The sequence below is a fragment of the Boleophthalmus pectinirostris genome, unplaced genomic scaffold (assembly GCF_026225935.1).
Source record: "Boleophthalmus pectinirostris isolate CB_2022bp ecotype Guang Dong unplaced genomic scaffold, ASM2622593v1 HiC_scaffold_12, whole genome shotgun sequence".
In the NCBI taxonomy this organism is placed as follows: Eukaryota; Metazoa; Chordata; class Actinopteri; order Gobiiformes; family Gobiidae; genus Boleophthalmus; species Boleophthalmus pectinirostris.
Genome location: NW_026571018.1, coordinates 27,251,025 through 27,275,207, shown reverse-complemented (window position 1 = coordinate 27,275,207; position 24,183 = coordinate 27,251,025). Strand labels below are relative to the sequence as shown.

General features: G+C 38.1%; 1 protein-coding gene across 1 annotated transcript in view; it reads right to left on the bottom strand.

The window, feature by feature from the left end:
• caln2 (calneuron 2) overlaps positions 1-10,672 on the bottom strand; it is a 31,507-nt gene extending 20,835 nt beyond the window's left edge. Inside the window, exon 1 of the mRNA XM_020923152.2 lies at positions 10,555-10,672. Coding sequence (XP_020778811.1) covers positions 10,555-10,672 — 118 coding nt within the window. The remainder of the gene's footprint in view (positions 1-10,554) is intronic.
• Positions 10,673-24,183: the final 13,511 nt, after the last annotated feature.

Sequence of the window (24,183 nt, the reverse complement as noted above, 5' to 3'; positions counted from 1 at the left end):
TTGAAATAAATGCATAAGCATGACTGTGACTGTGCCAAAGGTTACTTGTGCAGTTTAGGGGCCAGGGCCAGTGACAAATCCATGTAATAAAAATCAGAGGTTGTTGTTGAAATCATTTTTCTTTGTGATGTTGTTTACTTATTTGCACAAAGAGGCTCTTCACTCTCCATTTATCTGTGACTGTGGGCTCCCATCATCTGTTTGTTTGTCTTTCCTCCGGCCTTATTATTACTGCATTTATCAAACATGGGTTCAGAGCAGGACAGCAGCTCTTTGTTCACATACTTGACCAAAATACCAGTTTATCTGTGATTTAAGAGTGCTGCCAGAATACATGACAAGTGGATACAAATGTTCAGTCCATGCTTTATGAGAGAAGTCCTATTGATGATGGTCACTGGCATGAACAATTAAACAGCAACATAAACCCCAACAAATAACACTCATACTAAACTAGTGATACAAGAAACTGCATTTGAAGAAGCATTAGAGCTCAGGTTGAATGTCAAAGCTCTGCAAAACAATGTTAAAAATCAATAAGCTGTTGGGTCAATGTTATATAAAGTAGTGTGAGATATCAAATGAATGAACAAATGCTACATTTAGCATTTAGCATCTTATAACCTCCATCGGTTTAAGATTGAACTGACAATACACTACAAATCCCTCTACAGAAACACATACTACCACAGTAAACTTGAGAGATATTATGAGATTTATTTATTTTTTATTAATAATTTAGCTACACACTGACTGTATTTGTAGCTGATTATTGCACTAGAGCATTGGGAAAAAAATATCTATATGAGAAAATAATGTGAAGAACTTTTAAAATGTCACACAAAACTTACTGAAGTTAAGTCAGAGCATTCAATAATGTTCTTCCTCTTCCTCTGACTATACTCCCTGACAATGACCCGTTAGCTACAGAACAAAGAACAGGGCTTTACTCTTCGCGAAAATAGAGCAGGGCTGTCCAAATATTGAACCATGTTTGAAGTGGAGGACCACAGACTGGTGGCCGTTGTGGTACATTGAGTTGAGAAAATGGAGGCATTTAACTATACCTGGACAGAGCCACTGCACCTTTACTCGGGCTTGGAAAGTATACATTTAGTTATCACAGTGTGATGTAATGTCACTGAAGCTACGATTGTAAAATTACTTCAATTTGCAGTAAAAAGTACTTATGATTATTTAGACCAATTTAGCAGGAGCCTGAGGGCCACATTTAGCCCCTGGAGATAGAGCCTTATGTTCTGAATAGAGTCATAATGCATTTACCTACAAAAGTTGTATGACTTGTATCAAATATACTTGTGTGATATCAGGCTTCACCTCATCAAAAAGAACAGTCCAGATTAGATTTTTGGCTGTGGTCATTTGCTCCATGGTGAATCTCTCTCTTTCTCTCTCTCTCTCTTTCTCTCTCTCTCCCATGATTTTCCACTGAGTCTGCCCATTAACATGCCCAAAATAACACCACAGTCTGGTGGTCATAGTTTCAACTGATTTTCAAACTGAACTTCACAATTTAATCAAATTGTCCCTTTTAGAATTTGCTATAAATCATGGAATACTCATCTCATGGAAATTGTAAAGATAGCTGCAATGCTTCTATACAGAGGTGGTTGAGTGGTCTTAAAATAAATAAGTATAATTATAAAATTAAACCTTAGATTTTAACTACACTACAAAATGTAATGATTATTTAGTTTGGTTTATACAGTATGCATCTTTCTGGAGGTGGCACATTACCTGTATGAGTCCATGGACATAGAAAGTTAAAACCCATATTCTGGAACATTCTCCATAGAGATACATATTAAAGTTATAAAAATTATTGAACACAGTTTTCTGTTGTCTTATAACCTCTTTTTTTTTTTTTACCATTACATTTGGCAGCTATGCAGCAACTTCAATAATGATTTCCTGTACATGTACTGTCTTTTCTAACTGTAAAGCTATTTAGTTTGTAATACTTGGCTTTTATCAAATGGTAGACATCCTTGATTAAATTCTTGTTTGAATCCAGTGTGACATAAATTGTCATTGTTCAGTTTGTCTTATAGTGAGCTTGTTTGCCTCTTCAGAGTTCAAATACTTCCTACACTTAATATTTTCCATTAAGGCAAACTCTGCTCCAATAGCACAGCACTTTAACCTTTGATTTCCATTGATTTCCTTATTGCTGCCAATGCATCACATCTACAGACACTAATGGCTTTTGCTTCCATTGTAAAACAGGGAAAGCCGTTGCTAATGACTTGATTAATGCTTGTATCCAGCATGTGATTACAAACAGTGCTTTCATCATTTTATTGTTGATTTTAATAAATGGGAACTATTAAAAGCGGTTCAGACTCAATAAGTGCCTTCAGCAAATACCAGATAACTCTAGAGCATTATGTGCATTGATGTGTGAGATTACATTAGAAGAGCTGTTATCAGACAAATTAAACTTATGAATGATCCTTTTTTTTTCTCAGCCTGTTTCTTGTTTCTATATATCCTCTCACAAGTAGGAAATGCTGATTTGAAATAAATGTTTTACAACCTCTTTTTCAATCTATTCCAAAGTATATATTTTAAGTAGTAAAACTTAAAATGCTAATTGTGTGGGGGCAATCTGCTTGTCTCTATGGAGATGTTATTACTTTGCCTGAAATATTCCACAGTATGGCATTGAACTTAGTGTTTTATTAAAATTTGCATTGTTATTGTGATGGGTGGCAGACCCTCCATCCAAAAAGTTTCTTAGTATAAAACATTTATTTAATGTACTATTTAATTAGTGCTGTTTTTATAGACCTACAAAGCCGTTTTTACCCAGCTGGACGTTGGATTTTATACTGACTGTAAGGCTGGTCTGTCTGGTACTTTGAAGATATTCCTTACAGATTGCTGGTTACATCAACTAAGACAGCTGTGGTGCATATTTGCCAAAAGCAGCGTGGTTTCATGTGGATTCCCATGATAACACACACATAGGTTTTATGCTAATGACCTGGAAACTGCACCAGACCTCTGTGGTGTCCAAGAAAAATAGACTTCTTGTGGATTCTTTCCACAGACCTGCACCTCACATGTCCCCACACGCACTGCACTGAGGTCAGTGTTAATGACTTTAACTTTAACATTTTGAAGAAAAAAACAGGAAGTGAATTGGTCCCTAGAGATACTTTAGATTCTTATGTACAGACCTCTATTTTTCTCATACCTTGGCAGTTTTGTCTGCACTCTGCCACTTTCCTCAGAAGTGTCAGCTGGTCATCTGATTTAAACAGCCGAAACTGTCCAAGTATGAAACAAATAGAGGTCTGCACATAAGAACAATCAATACAGAAGTCCAATTCAGACTATATGGTCCCAAGAGAATTTTATAAAACACTCAAGTCAGTGCTCACCTAATTACCTGTCAGTCACTCAGTGTGCTCTACTACAAGAGGAGAGGTGAGCAAACCCATTGTTGTAATACAAGTTATTCACACAATGTCTGTTCAGAAAATATTTGAATTTGCATGGAGTATCTCTCTCAGACTAATGAGTCCAAAACAAGCCTATCCGCACACAAAACAAACAAAAACATGGAGTAAAACAGACTGATAAAAAGCTGGGCTAAATACACTAATTACAAAGCAGAGACTAAATCAGGTCCTGGGGGTTTGGTGGCTTACAATTAATACTCTGCCTCCAAGTAAAGTGGGTGTTAGATTGTTCCTCCAAACACTGGTGGTGGTGGGTTTGAGTTTCTCCAGATGAATGTATGTGAGACTGAGTGCCAGTGCGCCTCTGCAGTGTCAGCTCTGATAATACAACAGAGGCTTCTAATGTCTGACAGCAGGACTAAAGAGGACTATATAAATCTAAACAGGTTTAAATCACTCTTACTGTAAATCACCAGTGACTGAATAGAGACTGCAAAAACTGGTCTTAAATCATGTCTAACTGATCATTAAGCAAAGACAAAAGGTCTCAAACCAAAGATGACTGCATGGGGACAGACTTGAGATTGTGAGTGTGACAAAGTGTGATCAAGTCAAAACTATTGTGACCAGATGAGGGGGATAGAGAGCCAAATAAATCATGACTTGATAGACTGGCGCCTGAAGCTCAGTTGTTTGATGTATATTGCACAAAATGGATTCTTGAGTTTTAAGCTATGTCATAATGTTGTTACCTCTTTAAAAACATACCTGGAGTTGTGTTTTGTTTCAACCACACATGTTTGAATAACTCTTTATTAGTAGTTTGTCTCCAAAAGTCAAAATGCTGTGTTCTACCTTGTGATGTCATGTTGTGGTAGAGTTCAAGTTAAACAGTACCTTTACCTTCAGTTCAGAAGAGACTGAATTCCAGGGTTGAAATCATCCAAATTATTCCAGTGAAGGTGTATGAAGATTAAAAACACAGTGGATCACAACTATATTACCACATGACATCACAAGTTGGAACAGTGTTTTCTGCTCAAGAGAAGAACTCAGCCTAAATGCAGGTTTGTGTGTTAAACATGTGTGAATGAAACAAAACTCAACTCCAGGTATGTTTCTGATGAGGAAACAATATTATAACAAAGATCAGAATACAGCATAATACAGGCCCTTTAAACTTTGATATAAGAACAGCTAATACACAGTGTCATGAGTGCCTACTTCTAAAAACTGGACACACTAGAACTGAGTTGGGGGGAAAAAAAGCTTTGGGTTCCCAAAATGGAATATATTTCAATGACATGTAAAACTGGATACACTGGCACTACTATTTTTATAATGTGGCAATAAACATTTGTAATCACATGTTTAAATGGATGTGTGCAGTTATTTGTGTTGTTTGTATTGACAGGGTCCTCATGAAAAAGAGACTGTATTACTGCCACTGGGCTCTCCCTCCATAAATAAAGATAACAGTGAAGTGAAGTGAAATAAGAGCAGATATGAGATAAACATAACCACAACTGGACTTTATATATTAATAACCAACACCTAGCCTTAAACTCCCAAAGTATCCTGAGAAAAAGATCTCCCCACTGATCCCTGCACCACAGTTTGAGAAGCACTAGTGAAGAGTCAGATTTTATTACTCTTTTCACAGCTCCACTCTGCTCTGTGTGTTTCTGTTGGTGGGCGATGGTGTCAAGTCTCCTCTGCAGTCACATAATTGGGAGGAGACAGAGGGTGGACAAATCTTACTTTGCCTAAATCCTTTTTTCTGAACTCAAAACAATGAATTTTACATGAAGTTCATCTGCGTCTCTGCTTCATTATTATTCTTATCACATCTCTTACAGTGTAATAGGGCTATCTGGGCTCTGGGAGAGTCCCGTGAAAAGTTCATTCCCTTTGTTCAGACCTCTAAATGTCCTCTGATCTTGAGAACTTGATTCTCATTCTTGCTACTGAATAATCATTACAATTAAAAGGGAATTGTTTTTGTTTTTAGCTGAAGGGTCCCAAACTAAACTTCTCTTTTCTCCAGGGAAATATTATTATTTTGCCTGGATTTAGATGGTATAAAACTTAGCAGTTAACACCACCCAACCAAGTATTTTTTGGCAATAAAAATGACTGAGGAAATAATTGACAGATGGATGCATTTATACTGTGCAGTAACATAAGCAATAACATTTTCATGAGACAAGCAAGTGATGGACTCTCCAACTTGAGCATTGTACCTTTAACAAAAAAAAATCAACCATAACATAGTGACATGCAGGTGAGGTGGAGAACACACGTCAGCACCTGCAATATATAAAGCGGCAAGTGTACATTTTGTCCACAGACTTGATGTGTAAGAAGAAGGAAAAACTGACAAATACTGTACACGGATTTGAGTTTGGTGGGAGCCTAATTGTGATGGCTTGTCAAGTAGGTCCAAACATCTCCAAAACTGGACTTTTTCTTCCAGTGGTCAGTCTGAAGCAAAATTGGTCCAAAAAAGGAATAGCGAGGTGAAGACTGACCCATGCTGCCTGATCTGACATATAGTGCCTGAGTGAAATCAATTAAACTGGACAGTGAATCACGTCACTGTCTATGAAGTGGCATATTAGGGGAGAGGATATATATTATTATGTATATCGATACTTTGAAGTAACATCAAGCTGGAAATGTTCTACATACGTTTTAAGATTGTCCAAAAACTCAAGAGAAAATACAAAATTGATTTAAACAGCACATTTTCAGGAGCCTGTGATCAATACGAGCACTCATGGTCCTGTTAAGGTGTTTGATTTTCAACAAAAAGGTGAGAGGGACTTTTCTGTGGGATTGACTTGTTTCACAGCACAAATAATCTCATCTGTTGTAGTTCCAACTAATGTCCAACTAAAGCAAAGATCAGATTAAAATCTAACTAGGCTCAAATAGAGCAATGCTTACAGATAAGCATCACATCCCCAGAAAATATTGATGACAAGAGCTGCAAATTATCAGTAATGGTTTAATTTAACTGAGTCTTTCATTCTTGTGGGGCTACCTGCTGCCTCCATCAAAATAGATAAGGTTAAGGCTTGCCAAACTGTGAAATATTCCAGGCAAAGCTTCATGGGGACAACCAGAAAAGTTATACAATACACCATCCATTACATTGTACAAGTGTTAGAGGGTTTGGGCTACAAGTTGTTATTGATATGCTTATGTTACATTCGGGTAATATTGTACTTTATCATGGTTTTGATGGATGGAGTGTAATCTAAAATAAAATGCTAAAATCTGCAGAGAGACCAACAGAGCAGTTCTAACTCTCCACCTCACATAAAGATTGGTAATATTCACAAACCAAAGCGTTACAAGTCCACTCTCCTCTTTTCTATCCAATGCTCCGAATCTCCTCTGAGGCTGATGATAACCAGGCTGGTGCCACTACAGAGCTCTCATTTTCTCCTCTCGCTAAATAAAGTGTGAATGAGCGGCTGTCGGGGAAGTGGAAATATCAAGCTCTCTGTCTCTCCAAAACACAGCGAAAAATATTTGTATGCAGCACGAGAGCTGATTCGAATGGGCCTCTCTGTGATGAACGTGCCTCCTTGTGTGGACCCACAGAGCCCCCCCCCAGGACCAGACTAGCTCTTTCAGTGATGGATGAAACACCTCAAAACTTCAGGAGAAAAGAACAGAGAAAGACCAATCGCCATGGTGATTAACTCTCTTTCTGTCTTCTATCTGTTGGAACAAATCATCCAAGACCGACCGACCCAAGGCGTCTCTGTAAAGGGGATTAGGAGAGGCTCACGTTGCCACCGATCGTCTGTCCATCTAGTGCTCCCCGTGGGTACAAGAAGTGAAAGGAATAATGTCTAATCACGGCTCTCATTAGAATGGCTATAATTACTATATCTACCACTTCTTATATTTTGAGGTTTCCTCTGGCTATACTATTTTTCCCATTTTTATACATGCACCATACATGTAAAGGCTTAAAATTCCCATATTACATAACATTCATTCTTATAACGTTTTTCCCTCCTCAAAAACATACCTGCAGTTGTGTTTTGTTTCTTTCATACATGTTTGAATAACCCTTTATTATTAATCTGTCCACATCCCCAGAGTTCAAAATGTTCTGTTTCACCTTGTGATGTCATGAAGCAGTAGTTTTCAAGTTAACAGCTACCATTTACCTTTAGTTCAGAAGAAATTGGCAATTCAAGGGATAAAATAATCCAAATGATTCTGATGATTTAAAAACACAGTGGGGTTCTTCCAATATTTCCACATGACATCACAAGGTGGAACAGAGTGTTTTCCATGTGAGAAAAGAACTCAGGGCCTGTTTACAAAAGAACGCTTGCAGGTAAAAACTACAAAATATTTTATTGGAGGTGCTGGTGACAACGCTTTGGAGTCTTAAAAATACACAAATCTGAAACCACCCTCCAGAGTGGAAAAGTTGAATATGCTCCGCTGTAGTGTTTCAGTCTACGCTGCCCAAGATGCAAAACTCTGGTTTGATCTGCTCACCTTGCGTACTCGTTTACGTCACATACATCACCGCCTAAAATCACCACCTAGCCGCCTGGCATGCATTCCCAATCGAATTCCACACACTTTTGCGTCACTGTATACACGCAGATTTCCTCCCAAAAACGCTCATCTAAAATCTTGTCTAAACGTGGAATAAAAAGTGAAGACGCGCCGCCACTTTTGCGTCTTCTGTTCAGAGCGTCATCATATAAACGTAGCCTCAGCCTAAATATGCAGGGTTGGTATGTTTTTGATGAGGAAACAATATTAAAACGTAGATCAGAAAATAAAGGCCCTTTAATCATCCAGGAACTCATGAAGCATTCTGGAATACGATCTGGAAAAAAAGTCCTGCCAATATGCAGATTACAAATTTATTTACAGGGACACTGAAGTACACCTATTAACAACAGCTGGTCTTACAGAAAGTGTTCTTTAATCCTAAACTATTAATCACATTTTACAACTACTGTTACTTAAAACTTTGCTTTGCTCCTATAAATTCTTTTAATTAGTAGATTTTATGTCATTCCCAAGTCTTTATAATTGCAGGGGGTTATGCCTGGCAGGCCATTTGGCTTAAACCGTTGCCAAATATGCAAACATTGTAATTAGCATATACAAATGTGCAATTGACTGTGCACACAGAGCGAGTGCATTTGACATGGCCATCCCAGATACATGAAAAAAGCAAACATGTAGTTCGTTTGTTGCTTTGGTGCCAATGCTTCATAATGAAAGCTTATGTAACTCTATCTTAACCACCTTCGCCGTGTCCTTCAAAACAACAACAGACTGATGAGCTGAAGAGACATTTCCTCCACTCTCTGCATGCACCAGGCTGAGGCGAGCCGAGCATAAGGGACACTGGATTAAAAGATTTATGCTACAAAGTACTGCATACTTAAGTGCATTCGAGCAAACGACAATGGGCCGCACATTTGAACACAAGAGAGCGACTCCAGTTAGAAACACAAGATAACTAGCTCAACACAGACACTAGATAAGCTCTGTCTTTACCACCCGAGCACTTTCATCATAATAAAAGAAAATGTTCTTTATATAGCTTTTTGTGAACAGTCTGCCACCTGCTTGTCTTCGTAGAGATATTGTCATTGCCTAGAATGTTCCACCACATGGAATTAAACTTATTATCTACACAATAGGTGATGCCACCAGACCAAGTTACAGGTCAGGTTTGTGTATTTATGCTTAATGTGAAACTGTGAACACTCCAGGCAAAGCAGTAACATCTTCATGGACGCTCCCTACCAGAAAAAGTTACATAATGTACGTTTTATAGAAATCAAGTGTACAGTAATGAAAAAATGTAACAAGAACCATCCTTGAACATTTCTGATCATGCAGCATTCATAGCATTATTATTTAATACAGAGCAGTGGTGAATGTTTAATATGTAGTGTTTGTAGCAGTTGGTCATAGCGAGATAATGGAGCTTGTGCATTTGTGAATAATCCTTTTGAACTCTTGAGTCCATTTAAATCAATACAAGATTACTCATTCCTTCCCTCCATCTGAGAGTATGACACCAACACATTTGTGCATCAGATCATCGCAAATCATTTCTATCATACTGCACTCAGAATTCAGGCTATTTCTTTTCAAATCTAGAGATCAATAGAAAAAAAAAGGCGCTGTACTTGATTTTTATTGTCTTAAAAACATGAAAACTAGTTCATTTTAAATGGGTTGCAGTGGTCCAAAGTTATCCCTCACTTCACTTCTCCTCCTTAGTGCTTTTCACAACTCTCAGAGACCAAAGTTTTGCCCTGAGTAAAGCTAAAGACAACTAACATGCAAACACACACTTCCTGACTATTGGATAATACAATGCTTTCCAGTTAGATGCAGACAGTGCACAGTGGAATTATTTTGACCTCAACAACTGCTTATACAATATATCTGTACTGGGGTAAAACAATATTTGCTCAAATACATGGGAAAATTCAGCTACAGGCTCTTTCAGACAAACAGAACCTTCCTGAATATGGATGTGTGTTTTGTTCTGAGCAGAATATTACGGGTCTGAAATATTTGTAGCAGCATCTGGTGATAAACATGGCCTTAGAAGAGGGTCAGTGTGATTTCATTGTTCATCGTTTGCAATCTAATGTGTTTTTAATGAGAAATTGACAAGCAGCTTGACAAAAAAAAAAAAAAAAAAAAAAAGAAAAGAAAAGAACAGTAATGATATGCAAATACAGATGTAGCTATATGCTTAAACTTTAAATACACTGTTGTTTTACTCAACCAGTGCCTAAGCTATACTTTACCTCCTGAAGTCGTTTTAAGTCATGCTGCTGATTTGATTTCCTTAGAAACATAATTGGAAAGCAATGCAGCCAGTCAAGCATTGAGTGATCAGCTAAATGGGAAAACCTCTCCCCATGAGAATTGCATTGTAACTGCATTGTTCTAGCAATGTAACATTAATTGCCAGTACCTCCCACTTCATACCCCCCTCCCTCCTCTCTCTCTCTTTTCTTTTTCTATGACTTCCTCCCTCCCTCCCTCTCACTTCTTCACACAGGACAGTATTTTTGGGAGAGGGGGGAAAGACCTGTGTACTCACCTTTCAGCTCCTCAGTGGAGATACTGGTGAGCTGGAAGGATTCGTTGCCCTCGGCCAGGGAGTTGCTCAGGTAGTTGTCTGGATAGAGCAGGCCCGCCCGCACATGGTGGAACGGCATCTTCTCCCTAAAGACAAAATACAAACATGAAGGTGAGTCCACCAACAATATTTTTCAAGTTTTTTGTTTTTTTTTTGTTTTTTTTGGGGGGGGACTCATAAAAACAATCACTGTACAAATGCATGCAGGATAAGTAGAATGCCATACTGTGGAACATTCCAGGCAACGCTGTTATTGTTCATAGAGACAGGCAAGTGGCAGACCTTCCCCTAGAAAGTGTACACAGTGCCTCTACAGAGTATAACTTAAATTGCACAAAATAAACAATGTAGAAAATAACAATGCACATTTTTTCCCACTGACTTACTTAAGATGGGTCACCACTGACAGGTTTGCGTGTGACTTCAAATGAAATGGTTAAATGCAGAGAACAAATTTCCCTATGGACACAATATAAAAGACAGGGCTGAGTCAGGGAGGATATTCATTGCTAAGACTTACACACCTAATCTTGTTTGTACTGACAAATGATTTATTATAGCAACACTGGAACAGAATGAGGAGTAAGTTACATATAAGATGACATTTTACAATTTTATTATGTGCCATACATATATAGCAGTCTTGTATCTTAAATGAAGTGTGTTAATCCCTTGACAATACACCTAAACATCATTAAAACTGAATATGTTTCATCCTTACAGTGTCCTCTCTGTAACACAGTGTTAGTGTCTCTACATTAACTGGGATGCTAAGTGAGGCCCATGTGCGTGTGTTAAATCCCTGGTGCTGTCTGAAGCCCCATTTAGAAACCCGCACATTGTATCTCAGTCTTTCTTCCTTTCATTTCTGGAGAATCTGCTGCTGTCTCCTCGTGCCACACTGACAAATTATGTAATCTCTCCATAATTCAAGGCTGTCTCATAAAAATATATTCCACTGTTATTGTTCAGATAAATAGCAGGCCGTTCAATCATGAGGTTTTATCGAGCGATCTTTCTTGTGGTTTCTGTCTTGATATGGGGCAGCTGTCAGCGCTTCATCGGGCTGTATCTACGGACATGTGTTGTGTCAAGAAGAGCAAATATTGGCCATCAATAAAGCCTGTCCTACTGAGACCTATCCACCCAGGTTTATTTAATACATGTACAAGGGAGCAAATAATAATACAAAAAGCATGTTTCTTTATATGTTAAAAGGTTTTAAGATAACCTAATTGAATTACGTTACTACATAATTCGTAAAGATTAAGGATACATTCAGTTTTGCACACACTACAAAATTTTGCCTGGGACCTAGAAAATATTCTTTTCCAACACTTTACAAAGATCGGAGTGTCCGGTGAATTTCCTTGAGTTCAGATGGGCGTGATTGACAAGTGGATTAACCAATGCATGGTCTGTCCATTTCAAAACAAATTTGGGTGCTTATGAGGGGAAAAATGAAAAAATATATATATCATAGGGGATAGAAAAAACATCACAGATTTCTGCAGTAATCAATGAGCAAAGCTCTAAACTCTGTCTGAGGTGAGAAAAGTGTGATTTTAGCCAAAATGATGGGTGTCCAATGAGCTCCTTCATTTCAGATGCGTCACATGCACTAACATTTGGTTCTGGCTCGAGACACAACAGAGGGTGTGGTGACCAGACTGATATCCTGTATAAAATACAGAGAGAAGTCATTCTGAATTTGCCAGGCAATCAAAACTGGGATCAGAGTGAGACTAAACTCATAACCAAACCATCACCAGGAAAGGACAGGATTACACTAGAAAAACAAAGTTGGAGCATCCACCACCTGCTTGTTACCATGGATTGTATTGCTTGACTTAGAATGTTCCTCAATATGACACTAAAAATGAATCTTTATGAAGACAAGCAGCTGACACCACCAAATCAGGAGAAATGAGCTCTTTCACATAAGAATCTGTGTTTTACAACTCAATAAATAAAATAATCCGTGAATAAGTGAAGTCCCCCATCCCAAGTGGGCATAGGGCAACTCAGAAGACTTACATAAAAATACATTTACAAATCTGATGTGTTTTATTCATTCTTGTGCTCTTCTATCCGTATGGAAGTGGTCTTTTATTATTATGGTTATATAATGTTACTATTCTTAGACTGTATGCACATTCTGTAACTTAATTTTAAAAATGGACTCACTTGAATGTCTCTAAGATCATTTTTGTTTATAGCTCATGCCTATTGTTTTTCTGTTCCAAAACAATCTTTTTTTTGTTTTTTTGTTTTGTATCTGCATTCCCACAGTCAGAGTTCATTCCTCCTTAGGAAACGTTTTGTGGTCCATCTGGACACATTATTCTTCATCATCATTAACAAAACACCGGGATAAAGATCTATGGCATCATCACATTTATAGATACAGATCAGTTGTCAGATTTTTTTTTTTTTTCTGGTCAAAAGTCTTCAGTATTGATGCCTTTGGTGTGGAATGAGCTGAGGTGAGCTGAGGTGAAGAGATAGAGACAGCAGAGGAGATCCCTGGAGCACTGTGCTGAGCGAGTGGAAGGAAAAAGAAAATAATATATATGGATGTTTCTTGAAGCATTCACAGTAAGAGGCAAGGTGTAACATTTTATTGTACGTGGTTTAAATGGACCAGATGGGAATACTGATGCTGCTTTTGCACAATTTGGTTACTTTTTGTCGATTTGAGTTTGATTTTTAGAGAGAGCAACAAATGACTGCAAATGAAATCCAATTCAATGGTCGTTTTACTGATTAGAAAGCCAGTAGTTGTTCTAATAAACATTGAATAAAGTGCTTCAGGAACGCTACACAAAATGAGAACAGGAAACTCCAATAGTTTAACCAACAAAATCTGCAACAAGCGCCTTTGCTAAAATAGTAGTAGTCACAATCTCCCAAATTTTGTGGTTATTTGAATACTGTAACTGCTTTTCTGCTTAATATTGTCATTGTGTACCTTTTTGTTGGAAAGCCACTTGGTTGTTTCTATAGAAATATTTGCTTTGCTTCATAGAAAGAGATGGATTAGCTCAAGGGGCCATCCTTAAAGGTCCCCTACTACACAAAATTGACTCTTCTGAGCCTTAAGCAATGTTATGATGTTGTTAGCTCCTCAAAAACATACCTGGAGTTGTGTTTTGTTTCATTCACATATGTTTGAGTAACCCTCTTTTATTAGTCTGTGTTCATCTCCAAAGCTCAAACTGCTCTGTTCCAACTTGTGATGTCATGAACTGGTAGTTTTTAAGTTAACAACTAGCTTTTTCCTATAGTTCAGTAGACATAGGCAAATCCAAATGATTCCAGTGAAGGTGTATGGAGTTTAAAAACACAGTGGCGTACTTCCTGTATTAACACATGACATCACAAGGTGGAACAGGGTGTTTTCTGTTTGAGAGAAGAAGTCTGCCTAAATATACAGAATTTGTGTTTTAAACATTTGTGAATGAAACAAAACACAACTCCAGGTATGTTTTGATGAGGAAACAACATTATACCATAGGTAACAACCATTAAACTCATCTAACAATTCATGTATTTCAAGATATTTTCTTTATTTGAATGAATGGAAAAAGCCTCCATTGAAACCCACAGGTGAAGGACTTGCACCTGGTGTCCACCACAACACAGCAATAGCGTGTTATTATTCCCCACCTGTAGGCTACATAAACACAGATGGTATTCTACAATCACGTCGTACAGGTGCTACTGTTTATAGTTTTGACTCATATTGGCCCCATCCCAATTCTGTTTCCTCGTCTCCTCGCCTCCTAGTCTCCTTGACTTCTCAATTCCTCAGTAGTAAATCCTGCCCGTTGTGGAGAGAGGGTCATATAAAAGAGAGACATTTCTAATTGGCTCTCTCGACTCAGTGCACATGATTGACAGCTGAGGAATCAAGGAATCAGGGAGTCGAGCAGATGAGAAAACAGAATTAGGATGGGGCCGCTGCTGTATATATTAAGGAATAAGCGATTATGTATGTGTAGTCCGTGTCTAAGTGCTTTACATGTTCCCCCTGTTGGTCACACTAAGATAATTCCATGCATGTGATTTCATAATGGTCTGACTAATGAAATAACTGACCATAATTGACATCTCTACATGCACCAGTGGATTCTGATTACTCCTGTGACCTTCTTCAATGGCACCCTCCTGTGAGAACTACTTTATATCACTTCAGATACTGGGAACTTGCAGCCATAACTCTGCACCAAACTTAATAGATCATTTGCTGTTTTGCTGTGACCTAGAGGGACAGAAGTTTGCACCTTTCTGTCAAGGCTGAAACTAATCAACGCCCCCCTCTTAAATTTGAGATCTGAGTCCTTGGTGAGAGCGGTGCCAAGGGAAAAGGCAGTTTAAAAGGTTAGGGGCCTTGGGGATGAAGTAGCTCTGTTTCAGTGATCTGCGAGGGATATCAGATGTGAAAATGGTTGTGTGTGTGCGTGTGTGCTGTAGAGACAGATGAGAGCAAACAGAAGCAGTGTGTACGTGCCAAACTCAGAGGAAAAGTATTCTTTGGCCCATCTGCCACTGGTCCTAAAGTCGTCCCACCTGCACATTCAAATTACCCAGGTCACCACAGCAAGACAGATCGGACGACAGACTCATAGACTGCATAAAGAAGTGGACTAAGTGAGTGTAACTTCACCCATAGCATTCGGCTCCATTCAAATGAAGCTCATCACGGCTGGCAGTTAGATGAGCAAATTTAGAGCCAAGTTTCATAATAGGAATAGGAATTTATTTACAGACAAACCAGTAAAATAAAAACAACAGGATCATGTAGAGTTGGTTGAAGGGGCAGTTCGGAATTTTGGACCTAGGGCCTAATTTCCTAGTGAGCCAGAGTGTTGGAGATGTGTGGAGACACTTTTTGAAATAATCCATCCAGTCCTTGTTTTTCCAGAGGTCGCTGGTGCTAGGCTAGTGCATGTCAATGGCCATAGTTGGTCTGCTACTAAAAAAAATTCTTACCCACTCCACAAAGCACCTGAAGCAAATCTATTATTACACCAGACTATTAATGTAAATGTCTGTGTTGATAGAATAATGTTTGAAATAAAACTAATCTTACATCGAATGAATTGTCGCATGTTGAGGGACTATTTTCTCAGCAGCAGTGGAATTTTACTTTGCCAGTAAGATTGGTGCTAAGCGGTGTTGGGAAAGTTAATTTTCTACATGAACTAGTTCAAAGTTCAGTTCACAAAGTTTAGCAGAGCACAACGCACAGCCAAGCGCAGTTTACGCAGCAGCACAACCTGATCCACCGCTCACAATAATGTCAGAACTACAATAAAAGGCTACGGTCACAACACAAACACACAGCATCAGCGCCGCTCCTACAGCACTAGACAAAACACCAGAGCAGCTCCGTCGCACCCACAAATTCATTTACGCACTATTTACCAATGAGGTTCCGCCCTCAGATTTGCCCCAAACTAACAAAAACAAGCCTCTTTCCTTCTCCAGAGGACAGAAGCAGAGTTTCCTCTATCTGCCGTCCCATTGGTTCTGTCTCCAAAAGTGCATTGTTCAGTATGAGATCAAACTGGTCCATGTACCAGACAGGACAGTGGCTCTTTGCAGGAGCCATGCGCAGAAGAGAGCCAAGAGTTTTGTCTTGTTTCAATGATTCATGCAGCAATGCGATGGTGGTGGCTGTTGCCAGATTGAATGTTTTTCCTCTAAATAGTAAAGGCTCTTTATGGTGTGTTTAGCCGGGTTTTCGCCTGGAACACTAAAGAAATCTGGCACTCTATTGAACGAAAGGTAAATAGAAGCGCATGTCGTTCACAGACACCAGAATTAACACGTTCACAGTTGTTGATCAGGCAGTAATACAGTGCATTCTGATCACGTTCACCCAACATATGAGCATTCATCGTTCATCGTTCAAATTGTTCAATAAATGCGATCAGGTACAACACTGGTGCTAGATGATATCAGTCCGACGCTGCCAACCTTTCTATCAGGAAGTACAATTTGCTGCTGCTGCTCAGACATAATTCCTTCAAATGCAAGGTTGGTTTTACTTCTAAAATTATTCTATCGACACAGGCATTTACATCGACAGTCTGGCGTAATAATAGATTTGCCTCGGGTGCTTTGTGGAGTGGGTAAGACTGTTTTTAGTGACAGACCAACTATGGCCATGAACTGAATGGATTATTTCAAAAGTGTCTCCACACATCTACAGCACTCTGGCTCACTAGGAAATGAGGCTCTATGTCAAAATTTCTGAATTGTCCCTTTAATATGAAAATTCTAAGGTCAAAATGACGAGGTTTTCAGCAGCAGCTTTTCAGTGTAAAGAGTTGGAGACAGAGTTGACTGAGCCAGAAGTGCACCATGTTCACTCACCAGCTATGTTTATATACACAGTCTATGCTTAAAATGCATCTACTGGAACTATAAGATTCGCCTGGTTTAATCTTTTTTTTTAAGCATTCTTAACACAACACATTGACCAAGGGCACAATGACTGTTGCTGGCAGTGGAAATTGAACCGCCAACCATTAAGGGAGTACCAGATGCCCTTCCTATCACAAACAGACAAATTACTGTGGCTGAGTATCTAGAGACAGGATCAGAATAACCCTCTACCTACTGCACTCCAATCAAATGCTCACCAGCAGAGTTATATCTGTCTACAAAATGATCTACTCATTGGTCATTTTCTGTGGAGAGGACTGCAGTTTTATGCCATTTGTGAAAAAGGCTGGGACCTACCTTTCCTATCATACATGTTAGTCCATATACTGTATGTAAATGTAAAAACACAATACAACACACAAAACAAACCTTGGGGATACCATTAAGAGAGCTCTTTTCTCCTTAAATATTGCCAAAAACCTCACATCATTGCAGGTGTATAGATGCATACTAACCTCTGGGCAAACTCAAAACTTCTATTGATGTTACCATAGCAACGTTCAGTCATTTCTACCAACAGAGAAAGGAATAGTATATAATATTGGTGTGCTCAGAATGAGACAATGACACTGGAAAGAAAACATTGCTAGATGGAAAATAAATCATTAATCTTTTCACACTTTATTGAACCTGTCTGTTTTAAGAAACTATAAGTGCATACCAGCTTGGTACCGAACAAAGGAAGAAAAATAAGTAACAGTATTTCATAAATCATCAAAATTCTAAGTAAGAAAAAAAATAAATAAAAAAAATGAAACCAATACATCAAAATGCGATTGGGCTAGGGTCAGAAGCAGGTTTAAAAACAGAGTTAAAACAGAATAACACTAAACTAGATCCAAACGAAGGCTGCATTCTCACTCGAATACAAACCACATTCACAAATGGGACTAGAGTGCGACTAAACAAAGACTATGCAGGACTAGAATGGGACCAAAACAAATCTTCATCAGAACCACAGATGTTCCAAATAGGAAGTAAGTATGGGGGTGCTTCTGGCTCAATTGACTTTGTTTCCAATTGACTTTACACTGAGAAATGTCACGTCTCTCTCTGTAACTGCTGCAGTGAGCATCTTCATTTTGGCTTTCTAATGTTCGTATTAACCCACTCTACATGATCCAGGTGTTTTTATTTCACTATTTTGAACATAAGTACATTTCTATTCCTGATATAGACCTGGCTCCAAATTTGCTGCTATAACTGCTTATAGGAGTGAACACTCCCTTAGTCTGCTTCTTTATACAGTCTATGATCAGAACTAAACTGAGGTCAAACCAGGACCAAATCAAGACAAGTGTAAACACACCCTAAGACTAAAACCACTTTAAGCCAGGTCTTAATTAGATTAAAACAGATTTTGGTCTCATCAAAATGTCATTTTTTTTGTAAAAGCCTGTGTGTGGTCCACAACAAATCATTAAGTTAATTGGCTTTGGTGAACATAATTTTCTGAACAAAAATCTTCCTTTTACTAGACCTGAATAGATATTGCGACTGAAGCATGCTGTTACTGAGATGTGAGGCTCGACCAAAAGCTCTTACTAAATGAAAATTACATGTCTTTCAACATCACAGAGCACAGATTGCTGTGATTCTGCCTCCCTGTTTTCACACATCAAGTTCTAATAATCTCGAAGAGTCTGATGGAAATCTATTAGAAACAGCCAATCTGAGGCTAAACGAAACATAAACTGCATTAATAAACTAGACCCTGACCACCGGCTTCGTGTTTGCTGTGTTAAAATATGACTCACAAAATAAATGATGACAGCAGTTAGCAGTTTTCAAGGACAAGAAATAAAATTTCAGTGAATCAGGGAATAGCTTGACAAGAATGGTATGATAAAATGTTCTCAAAGGATATATAGTGAGTTATGAAAGACTTTTTTGTATTTTTTTCATGTTGGCTTATAGTATTGAAAGACAAGATCAAATAATGCAGCTTCAACCTCAAGATGTCTGAAAAGAACAAACCATGCATTTTAATCTATAGTAGCTTACAGGTGCACTATGTGATATCTGCTTAAATAAATGCAAGTTGGGGGGTGGTAAATAAGTTTAATGCCATGCTGTGGAACATTCTAGAAATGCCATAATGAATGGACTCTTTACCTAGAAGAGTAGTGGAGACTGTGGATTTAATAGCAGCAAGTGTCATTCACATCCCATCATCAATAACAATGAAAATACCAAGATTTTATAACATAAAAATAAACCTCTTCTATAAATAATTGTACCCAGCGTGAGATTTGAAAGACATTCCTGCTGTCCTTTTTAGGAAGATTCAAGGACAAAAAATGTTGTCAAAAATTGCAAGGGGCTGATTTAGGAGACAGGAAGCAGCATGCCATTTTAATAATAGACTTAATGACTAGCTTCGACTGGGACTGAAGTTATAACTGTCACATAATGATAGTGTCACGGTTCACTGACAGCCTGTATTGATGTAATGAGATACAATTTCAGAGTACCTGTTACATTTCATTTGCGTGTATATTTCTATGGGGAGGTTATAGACGGCCATCTGGGTCTCATTTTCTATTTTTCAACTGCCTTATATGCATTTTAATGATTTTAGATTGGCTCACGGGCCTACAGGAATGCATGCTTGTACAATTATTGGGACAAACATGTAGGGAATATGCAAATATCTATGCCGGTTTCCGTGCGTGCAGTTCCTTTCTAAATGATTATGAATGCATTATAGATACACATACATACATTTCAGGACCACATTGTTGATTAAGATGTAATTAATAGACTGCAGTGGGATGAAACGCATCAATTTCTTGCACTCTGACAAATGTAACTAACAATTATTGAATCAGTAGAGAAATTAATAAGACATATGATACAAAATTAACACGGGAACGCATTTTAACAGTCCATCTGCTCATGCAATTGTTCCCATGAGAGACACTTGCTTCACGCCAAAACCAGCAGAACCTAATCAAATTCACACACATATCTCATCTGGTTATAAATGTTGTATTTTTGCCCATTTTTGCTACTTGTTGTTGTTCATTTATTGTACATTTACATTGTCACTTATACTTGAATTTCCCTTGAATCTATCTTTCTATCTATCTGTTGTACATAATAGCTTTTGTAACATTATTTAAAATGTTTTACTTAGTTCAGTTATTCTGCTCCTGTAATAAAGGGCCCTTTTTTGTTTTTGGTTCAGTTTAATTTATATCACTGTGAAGGTTTAAGGAAGACAGAAGAACGTCCAAACACAATGTCAATATATATTATTACAAATACATAAACCACCGCATTATTGCTGACATGTTTTCCCAGTAGAATTGCAGGACGCGTAAAACATCAAATGATTTCTTGTTTATGTCTTTGAATAAGTGCTATTGTGAGAGGAAGCTAAAGACATGGACTTCAGCCACAAAGTGTCAGTAAAGATTTCAACAAAAAGAATGCAAAAAAATGCAATGTTCAAAATCCCCAATATACTATCAGCATCGTATATCTTATTTGGGAAGAAAAAAAAAAACATCTGTCATCTTAATGGACTGATATTGGCGCTGACAAGGACAGACTTTTGCAGAAAAACTCAGTGTGATGAAACCCAGCGTGGCAACTGCAGTAGACAGCTATAGAGTGATATACAGATGGACAGGTAGACAGGTAGTGAGTAGGAGGAGAGGTGGAGGAGAGGTGGAAAGATGAAAGCAGAGAATGAGAGAGGTGAGTCTGCTGCTGTTTGAACTCAGGGGTCAGAGAGGCTCCAGGGAGTCCAGTTTAAAGTCCATGCCACGGTGATCACAGCAGATTAAACGCCAAAGGACCAAAGCCATGGAGGGGGGAGAGGGACTGCAGCAGGAACCCAGAATCCATTAGATGCAATGGAGTGTTTTAGGGTAAATAAAATGTAGTCTTAAATTGACTATTACATGTTTTTCTTTTATCTTTTATTAACTTTATAACATAGTGTAAGATTTATATTCAGGATAACCCTTTTTATGAGAATTAAACACATACTTAGTTAGATTTTGGTGTGAGCTGGTGTCCTGGCCATTCTGCTGAAAGGTCACTATAGCAATTCTGTTCAGCAAACACATTAGTAACAACAATTGTGATAACATATTTCTGCTATTTGCTTTTAGTGTTTTCACTATACTAGACCATTTGAAATGAGCTGTCCATGGTGCTGAAATGTCATACACTCAACTGAAGTTCATATAAGTGAAAAGAGTGGAATGGATTTCTCTTTCTATTAAGCATTGTTAAACTGATTATTTCTTTGTGACTGAAGTGTGTCATATTCTGTGATGATGGTGCTGAAAAACAGTTACTCAAGTAAGGAGGTCCACAAATGGAGGAGGGAGTTATGAGTAGTCAGTGGAACCATTTTATGAGGAGGGACAGTTTTTATTGTCATTATTATTTCTTTATTTTATGGTTTTTTTTCTGTACATGAAAAAAAAAACTACTGAGGGCAAAATATTACATGTTACAAGATCATTAGCTTTTTTGTGTTTCCATCTATTTATTCAGGCTTGAGACTGTTGCAAAAAGCTTTCTCTCATGTGTACCCTTTGTTTTTGTTTCAGTAACTGACTTTTGCATTTAAATCTAAAGCTATATGTTGTCTTTACATTGATTTGCTTTAGGACTGGACTACATTCCTTGTTTTATCTTCTTTCAATCGTTTGCATTCAGGCGTTTTTGTAGTCCTGCTTGTGTCCCTGTCAGAGGATACTGAACTCACACCATACAAACTGTGAGAAAGAGAGGATGATGGTGTTGCTTCCTCACCTCCCTCTGTCCCCACAGACCCAAACGCATTAGCAGCACAGCACAGCCAACAGTCACAACTTTATATTTTTTTTATTCCCAAAAACCACATATGAACAAAAGTGATATCATTAAAAAAACATTATAAAACAACAGTACCCAGCTTTGTGCAAAACTTCTAACAGGTAGCATGTTCACATTGTTGCCTGCTTATCCAAATATGCAAATTGTGATGATTAAACTTCATCCAAGACCGCCTGAATACGATCTGGTTCTTCTAGATAAAGCTACAAATTAATTCATTCTTTTGTTTTTGGGGGATCAAACTGGAGTTGCAGCACTGCCAAACAGAAACTCAACCTCACCACCAGCCATGTAACCACAATAGCAATCTGTCATATTTCAATTTAAACACCTCCAAGTTATATAGAGAAAATCCAACACATTTTCATTTGCAAAAAGGTCACTTCTCGTTCAATACATCAACGCGCACAAGCAACAATAGGACAGCACATGTGGTAATATTAAATTTAGTGGCTAAACCAATCACACATGTTATTAGATTGATTGAAACAGCCCGCTGTCCTTTCATATTAGCTCAGACAGCGTGACATTGCTTCAGTAACCTTGGACATACCGGCACCACACACACAACACACCCCCACCCGCCGTCCGCTACCCACATCTCCCTTACCCCGCACATCTGGACTCCAAAAACAACTCCTCCAGGACATCCATAGAGGTCGCTTCAGGTCGCAGCACCTTAAAATCTGAAATCAGTGAAGCGGTGATGCTCCCAGAACGGTTCACAAAGTCCAAAAATGGTTTTAGTAGGAGCTCGCGTTGCTTGTCGAAAAGTACTGGCCACCCATGAAGTCTATGTCTGCAGAGGAGAGGAGCGCACAGCTGCTCCCAAGCTCATAAACATATCCGAGACGTTAGCGCTGTCTAGTTGTACAAAGACAGACCGCTGCCTCCCTCTCAAATGGTGTGTGAGGATCTTGGCAGTGTGTGTATGTGTGCGTGTGTCACCGAGTCGGACATTGGTTTATAGCGGTGAAGTTTCGGAGCATCTGGCAATGAGAGTTAACACAATCGAGGTTTGATACCAGTCCAGATTCCATTTATCAACGTGCAATGTGCACCCTGCTGCAGCGGACAGAATGCAGGGGGAATGGTTTTATGGATTACTGGGGATTTCTCCAAACTTTGGATATTACTGACTGAAATTTAGACAATAAAACATCTTAAAATTTGTCATTATGAGTTATGCATAAGCATTTCCTTCTTTCCTTTCCGCTTTTCCCATCTGGTGCAGCAACATGACTCATCTGTCACCAAGCACCATATAATTTGGCATAGTATCTAGACCAGATGCCCTTCCTAGACACTAAAAATATACAAATTTCATTGTAACACTGTAAATGTAAGACTTCTAAGTAGAGTTCTAAGTGGTCAACTACCTGATGAATAATAGACATACAATGGATTTGACATTTTACTTTACCCATAAATCCCTTTTAGAGAGTTGCATAGGCAATTCATCAAAGATTTTATTTAATTTTATTTATTTATTTATTTTTTAAGTTGAAGGGATGGAAATACCACTAGAGGCCAGTGTTGGACATTATTCATATACAATATTTTTTTATTTCCATATCTTATTATATTGAGAATTGCGAAGTGATTCTCAACCTGCTTATCTTATCTAAATCTTAATCTTGTCGGCACAGATATCAGCTTTATTTCAGTATAGTATGTAATTATTGCATGTATATGTTATAAATTAAATGCAAACCTAATATATATTATAATTGGCTTACAACAGGTATAACAGATATACCTAAATATTGTTAAAAAAAATAATAATAAAAATTTTAAAAAAGCAATAACTTGTAAAGTATTTGCCCATTTGTTACTGTATGACTTCCTGTTGAAGATGAGGGTCCCATTTCTGTCCAAGTCATCAGGACCAAGGTTATAGAAAAGTGTTTAGATGTGGTTAATGTACATGATATATTTTTTCAAACAACACTTGCTATTTAAGTAGATAGACATTTATTTTAACAAAATTACTCTGCTAGACAAACCTAAACAGTTATTTTATGGCTTATGAAGTCACATGTCACATATAGTCAGTACATTGCCTCTTGATGCAGGATCACAGCGATGATGACGGAGAGCCGGGCCTCCTGCTGCGTGTTGAGCCAATTACTGTGTCATTACACTTATAGCAGTGAGATATGGACCTATAATCACCAATATCACACCCACTCACAGCACACCTGCCGTGTAACAGCAAGGGCTCTCTCAGATAGCCCCGTATAGACTTGGCATAGTGTTCTTTTACAGTTTTAAAATAATTCTGTGGCCTTAGTC